Below are 7899 nucleotides of genomic sequence, written 5' to 3'. Positions count from 1 at the left end.
ACATCATTCCTAATCTTATCAATTCTAGTGTGCATGCACATCTACCTCCACTCCTCTTTTATGCTATTTTTATTTTCTGAATATGTGATTTCTTAACTGGCCAATACTCAACCATATACACTATGACCGGTCTAATCACCGCCCTATAAAATTTACTTTTGAGTATCAGCGACACTTTCTTATCACACGGGGACTCCAAATACTAACCTCCGCACATAAATAATAATTGTACTAACATTCAGCTACAAGTTTTTTCCTCGTATAGTTTACGCTTTTCGTACTTGTATTCATCTTTTCTCATATTAGGATTTCGGAATAGTAGAATTCAAGTTGTACCTTTTTGTTATGCTCGAGTTCTTTGTTACACTTTTTGTACTTGTTGATTTCTATTTCGTGAATAAATTCCCATCTAAGTACATTTTTGTTTAGGTTTTCTTTGAAACTAATAAAACTAATCATTTATCATTTATCATTTATGTATGGCTACTGCTTCATGAATCTTTTACTTCTCTTGCATGTTTCCTAAAAGTAATACATTGTTATTGAGGTTTGTTTATTAGATAAAGTTACTTATAATTATTTTTTAAATGATCAATAAAACAAATGTAAGGGATATTTACACAAATAGCCGATCATATTCATTGTTTACTTTTTCTAGTCATATACATAAATTATACAATGATTATATACAATTATATATATATATATATATATATATATATATATATATATATATTATACCTTCACTGACTATTCTTAATTTAAGTGATTGATGGGAGACTATTGGGTTAATTGTTCTGATATTATGTTAAAAAGATTCGTGGAAGAAAAGAGTAAAAATAGCACGATCTAGCCAGTTTTTGGACTGTTAATTGAAAAATAGCTACTATTTTTGTTGCAACACGAAAAGTTCCAGCATAATATACTGAAGATTGGAGCACCTGTGTATGAACTTCCAGCGTATTATGCTAGACCAGTATATTATGCTGGAACTCCAGTATATTATGATGGAGTTCCAGTGTATTTATATTGGAACTCCATCATAATATACTGGAGTTCCAGCATAATATACTGGAACTCCAGTATATTATGCTGGAATTCCACATGTAAAAAATTCGAACTCCAGTATATTATGCTGGAATATTTTCCATATTTGAACAATGTTTTCGTTCAGATTTATCTTTACATGAAAAGTGACTAATTTTTTATTACTTTTGAAACTATGACTATTTTTCAATTACCACTTGTAATCTGGCTATTTTTGAATTTCACCCAAGAAAAGACCGTCAAAATGCCCAACTTATGAGCAAATTGGAACTCTATGGCCCTAACTAGGGTGTACAAACCGAACCGAAAAATCGCACCAACCCGATTAAAAAAATCGATTAGGTTTGATTTGATTTCGTTGGGTATTGAGTAAAATAATCCGAACCAAACCGATATATAAATATATAATTTTTATATATACTTTTAAGACTTCTCATAGAATTTTCTTTAAAATATGTCTAGAAATATTTACGATTCTCTTATGGGATGTAATTTTTAGTTAAATATGAAGTGGTCTATTTTTATTAACTTTAAATAATGGATTGTATGATTACTTTTTTTATCAAGTATTAGTGAAATGCGTCAATCTCTTTGTTCTTTCCTATCCATATGTTAAGATCTATTAAATTCTTATATCTTTTTTCAAATTTGAAGTGGTATTTCGATAATTTAAAATTAAATAAAACTTATCATTATATAGGCATCATATTGATTTTTATATTTAATTTTAAAATTCAGTTAACCTTGAAAGTGTACATCAACGAAAAATTATTGTCAAACGACTAAAAAGTAACTATCATATGTAACTAAGAAAATTCTCTCGTAAGAATATGTTAATAGATCATATGTTTGTCAATTTTTACTAAATATATATTTACTTATAAACAATTTAACAAAGTAAGATTGAAATAATATATATTCATGTAAAAAAATAATTCGAAAAACCTAAAAAATTCGACAAACCAAACTAATCCAAACCGATATAGTTGGTTTGATTTGATTTTGATAAAAACCTAACCAACCTGATCCATGTACACCCCTAGCCCTAACAACTCAATTTACAACCCAACAATTCAAGCAAATTTGTTTTTGAGCGGAGTCAAATAAAAGCTAAAAGCTTGAGTTGAATCAACTAGAGTTCAAACACCGTATATAATAAAGTTTTACTCTTTATTTCGTTCAATTCTTATGTAAATAATTTATATTAGATTATGGCATAAAAGTTAAACTCAAAAATATTTATAAATCATTAAAGTATCGATAACTAAACGAGTGCCCATTTATGTATTTAACGTAGGGTTAGAACTCACGTGAACCATAAATCAAGCAGAGTAGTATTTTCATACTAATGACAATAACAAAAATAAAAAATAAAGAAGTTAGAAGGATACTTCTGTCATTTCATCAAAAGAACGGCCGAAAGCTAACTTGGGGACTGCCCATAGTGCAATTTGTAACCAAGTTCAACAAAATATGGGTTTCACTTGTTCATTAATATATTAAACCCTTATTTTAATTTTTGATTTTCTGTTCATTAGTATAACTGATTTCTTCTCTTCTCATCTACCATTCTTCTTCCTCTTCTTCATCATCACTCATCAGCGTCCGATGTTTGTCTATTGTATGTAATGTGTCTGTCATATACGTAAGAAGACACCTAATAGAAATATCTTTACGCAAACGCACTTTAATTCTTCCCAATCCAACCCCTTTATTAGGGCTTAAAATTTAGTACATTTTTTCCCACAAAGAATCGGAGCCAATAAATATTTTGTGAAAAAAGAATAAAACCCAATCTGGGTTTTGGATTGTTGATTAGAATTGGATTGTTGATTGAGTGGTTAATGACGTTTGCTGGGAAGGATGAGGAGGAAGGGGTGGAGGTGATACCAGCTCCGTTATTGGGGTTGGAGAGGGAGGAGGATCTGAAGGGTAATTATGTAAAATTAGGTGGAGATGAATTGGAAAAGGAGGAGAAAAATGGTTTCTTTGGTGGTGGGGGTTGCAATTGCATGGGCGCATCATCATCAGGCCTTGGATATGAAGGCAAAAGCAGCAGCAGATGTTGGTCTCTTTGGTGGTGGGCTAAGCTGGTGCTCCTCCTCATTTTTGTTGGAGTTTTGGCTGTTGTTTTTCTCAAATGGGTCGGACCTTTTTTCATGGATAAGGTCAATTTTAGCTTAACTTTTGTTCTCTTTAGGAAATATTTGCCTATTCGAATTATGTATCTGTTTGTATTATTTGTTGCATGTGAGAAGGTCATACTCTTTATAGCTTCTGGTGAATATTTGAGGGTGATCATTTTGTTTTAGTTGCATTTTTGCTTGCTCTTTAAGTGCATTGACTCGTGCTATCTGTATTAATTACTTTAAGGGAGAGGATAAAATGATTCATAAGCTGATTTAAGTGAATTTGCACCCAAGGGTGTGCCTAGTGGTCAATGGAGTGAGAGGAGAGTCATAAGATCTCACGTTCAAATTCTAGCGGAGGCAAAAAACATTAGTTGATTTCTTTGTATCTGCCTAGGTCTTGATAGACAAAGTTATCCGGTATCTGTGCTGGTGGAAAATAGCAAGTACCCGGTGGAGTAGTCGTGGTGGCGCAAGCTGGCCTGGACACCACCGTCATTGGACACCACCGTCATCCGTTAAGTGAATTTATTGAAGCTTCAGCAAAAAATAGAGATTGTAACTGGTAAAATGAATTTATTGTAGCCAATTAATCTTGTATTCTGTTAATGGCTCCTGATTCTAACTAAACTGCTTATGGACGAAGTCTGAGCTACTTAAACTGACCTCATGTGTGGGGTGTTTTGTGAGTGAGTTGGATTTAGAGTACTTACCAGAGTTAGTACTTTAGGTGGAAGAATTGTTATATAGCTGTAGGTGATGAGTTCACTGCTGCTAACTAAATTAGATGAAGAGTTTGAGATAAGGTTCACTGAGGTTATTTTTCGAAGTCACACAGTTAATTCCATTCATTTATATTGGAAAGAAATGGACCTGAATAGAGCGTAATGCGTATAGAGTACTAGGCTTAGTTCATTGACGGATCAACTTTTAACTCCATTCATCATGCTATTTCGGTATTTCCCTCTGCTGACTCTGATTTGGTGGCACTTATTATAATGCTGATGTGTATAGAACGGTTTTATGATTTCTGGATCATATCAATTTCTGACTGTTGTTTTCCTATTTCAGGAGATTATTCCCATACTAAATTGGGAGACAAGAACTTTCAGTACTCCGGTACTTGCAGTTCTAGTTTATGCTTCTGTGGCAATTTTCCCAACCCTCATTTTACCTTCCACTCCCTCCATGTGGGTAGCTGGGATGACATTCGGATATGGATATGGTTTTCTACTTATCATCGGAGCACTTCCTATTGGTGTATCTCTTCCTTATTTCATAGGTCATCTTTTCCATCACAGAATCCAAGTATGTACTTCATTACTTTCGCAGACTGATTGCACTTCGTCACTTTGCTTTGTTTACTTAAAATAAATTTCATAATCTCTTTCTTTCTTCTCCTGTAGAGCTGGATAGAAAGATATCCCAAGAATGCTTCTATTATGAGACTAGCTGGTGAAGGGAATTGGTTTAACCAGGCTCGAGCTGTTGCATTGATCAGGATTTCCCCTTTTCCATATATAGTTTATAATTACTGTGCAATGGCAACTGGAGTCAAGTATGGTCCTTATTTGCTGGGGACACTCGTTGGCATGGTCCCAGAAATATTTGTTACAATTTACACGTAAGCATTCTCTTTCTTTTCTTGCTCTTCAGAGTTGCTCGGTGGATGTATTTTTGTTACAGCATTTATCTGATTTAATTGAAATGTATGTTAGGTTTGGGCCAGGTCCTCCCTTCCCTTCCTCCATATCTCCGTCCCTCTCCTCACCCCACACTTCTATTTCTAAAGAATAGAAGCAACCTTTCTCGCTGAATCATATGTGTGAACATTTGGATACTCTACTGACTGCTAATACCCATTAAAAGAAGAATGTTGACTTGCCTCAGTTCTCTTGTTCTATGACTGATGACCGACTTAATGTGAAGCTTATACACTTCACATTTAGATGTAGGTAAGTTCTGACAATGCAAAACGTGGTGCTCAGTTAGGTTGCACCAATATCTGTTTCAAGTCTTGTATACCTATAATGGTTTCTTTAGTTGGGATATGTTCATGGTGTGGAAAGATTATATGCATGTGGATATAAATGTTAATTGTTCTTATGTTATAATCAAACTGATTAATTTTTTAGCTGTTCTGAAGTAGCAATTTGAGGTGTTAGACATGTAATCTTTTCCTACCATGTTCGATGTGTCTGCATAGCTTTGTTCAATGATGGTGGGAAAGTTGTTTGGGTCGCCTTCCTTTGTCGTTGTTCTTGCCATGCTTATAGTTGCCTTTAATTATGAACTTAGACACTTAGTATGCTCTCTACAAGTGAAGACCATTGCAGGATTTTGAAAATTCCCCTAATTTTCAATTGTGAGAAAAAAACTGTTTCTTCCTATTATTGGGCCTTGTGAATTTTTGTTTTCGTATGAATAGTTATGCCATTTGTCTTTATCAAAAAACTATGCCATTTGTCAAACATACAAAATGATTGATGTTAAAGAAGATTTTGTAGATGATGTGGTGTCATTGTTAGATATCATAATTTGTAGTCCTTGTAAGAACAAGGATATACTTTTGCCTATAAGAACTTTAAAGATGTCTCATAGCACAGCCTTTGTGCTAAAGATATATAACATCGTTACCTTTCTTTAAAAAAGATGATGCTTAAGAAACTGATAGAAAAAGGTATAAATTCTTTGCGAGCTACATACTTTTTCACTAAGATAGACTTTTTCACTAAGATAGTCCTCGCTTAACTAAAAACCTTAGACATACTGCAACCAGTGCCCTGCTTCCTTGTTCTATTTTGTATCGGCATTAGGGGGACTGTATGTTGTACGATGCTCAAGCTTTTCATCTATTTTTTTAGTTGGGGTTTGGGGGGGGGGGAACACCTTCGAAGATTGTCACTCTATGCATGCAATATCATAGAGAGGGCTGTGAATAATCTAGCATTTTTTGTTTTGTGTTTCAAAAAGAGTAATTTGCAATTTTTGTTGTATTTCTCTGTGGCAGAATCAACCTATATTGGAGAATATTTGAGCTTTGACAGATAAACTATGAAAAAGGAAAGTATATGCTCAGGCAGAGGCACGCATAAATCATTAAATTATCTTACATGGAAAGTTATTATGGAATATTGCAATTTGATAGTAAAAAATAATAAGATTTGTTCTCTTCGTGGCTGAAACTAAAGTTTCTAAGTCTAATTAAATACTTCAGAACATAGTTAATTATAAGGACTCACATTGACAACAACGGTTCTTCTTATGACTGTTAAATTTGAACTAGTTACGTAAAGTGGGAAAACAAAAGCAGTAGCTTGTGACTGGGAATCGTTTGGCTAACCTATTCTATAGAAGAATACATGATGGGAAGTTCTGCCTCTACTAGTTGAAATTCTGTAAAGGTAATGTAGTCCATAAATACACGTTTTTTGGAGGAAAAAAAAGCAAATGATTTTTGTGTCTTCTCCAGGATTTCTTTGCTAGATTTGTCTATTTTCGTACTTCTAATTTTATTTTTGTTGCCTTTCATGTTTTAGTAATCTTTTTGTCTGAGATTCTTTGGTTTTTGGTTCCTTTTCTTTACACTTCTCTTTTTTTGGGGTGGGGTGGAGGGTGGGGGGGTTGGCTGGAGCAGACGGGAGGGGGTTGTATGATGGGAAGGTTCCATGGTTTTTGAGCTTTTTGGTTGACTTTTCAGGGGAGAATGCCAACTGAAAACAAAATAGGCTTTTACTAATTGTAGGAGGGTTTATTTTGTGTATTTTACGCCACTACGATATATAATCTCATATTCACTGGAAAAAACTACCATTTGCTGAATACCTTTTCTTCCAACTTATGGTAACCATCCTTCTGTGCAGTGGCATCCTGATAAAGACTCTGGCAAATGCTTCGCAAGAGCAACGTTTTCTCTCAGCCCCACAGATCATTCTTAATGTTCTTGGATTTTGTTTCACTGTTGCTACGACGGTTTTGATCACTGTATATGCAAAAAGGCGGCTCAAGCAACTGCAGAGAGATGAGGATTTACTGCTACAATGAGCTTCTGTTTTCTTTGTGTGTCTCGACAGGTGGAGAAAGGAAAGGGAATGGAATTTGGAGATTCTTTATTGCTGACAAACAAGGTCATTTGCATCCATCGAGAATCTTTATCGATGTATAGGATTTTTTCTGCACACCACCTCATAGCGGAGACGACCAATAGACAATTCTTTGTGCACTTTGGTGCCATAGCGGCACAGGTTGTGCACCAATGCAAGGAAGTCAAAAGCCAGGAAACTGACGTTACTGATACGCAAGGAGCAATCACTCATTCAGGGCTTTATCTCATATTGTTGACCATCATTGTACATAATTGAATAACCCAATTATGGGTAAAACTGAAATAGGACAGAGTACTTGTAAGGAGTGAATGCTTGGGAGTGACAAACATATGCTTGATTTAACATTGCTATTTTCTGTAGATAATGAAGAAAATTTTGGTGTACATGCAGCTTCATTCGATACACTGATATGAACTAGTACATGTCTTAATAGGATTTAGGAGCTTTGCTTTTGAAGTTAGACTAGAAGGGTTGGTAATCAGTGGGTTTATATGTTAACCAGTTTTGGTTCTTAAGGGTTAGTGCAAATGTATATATCTTCTTCAACTATGTTGTTTTTTTTTCACAGCTTAAATTAATATTGTCTACAGCCAAAGAGCAAAGGAGGGACGAAATTG

The 7899-nt window shown here is 34.4% G+C and overlaps 1 protein-coding gene across 1 annotated transcript; it reads left to right on the top strand.

Moving 5' to 3' along the window:
* The first annotated feature begins 2615 nt into the window (after positions 1–2615).
* LOC104085942 (uncharacterized) lies at positions 2616–7665 on the top strand. The gene is made up of 4 exons (XM_009590063.4): positions 2616–3215; positions 4248–4484; positions 4583–4800; positions 7040–7665. The coding sequence occupies exons 1-4, from the start codon at positions 2892–2894 to the stop codon at positions 7218–7220; spliced, it is 960 nt and encodes a 319-aa protein (XP_009588358.1). The 5' UTR covers positions 2616–2891; the 3' UTR covers positions 7221–7665.
* Positions 7666–7899: the final 234 nt, after the last annotated feature.

This window comes from Nicotiana tomentosiformis, chromosome 8 (genome assembly GCF_000390325.3).
Source record: "Nicotiana tomentosiformis chromosome 8, ASM39032v3, whole genome shotgun sequence".
Classification (NCBI taxonomy): domain Eukaryota; kingdom Viridiplantae; phylum Streptophyta; class Magnoliopsida; order Solanales; family Solanaceae; genus Nicotiana; species Nicotiana tomentosiformis.
The sequence above is the reverse complement of the archived record's forward strand: the minus strand, read 5'-3'. Positions and strand labels throughout refer to the sequence as shown.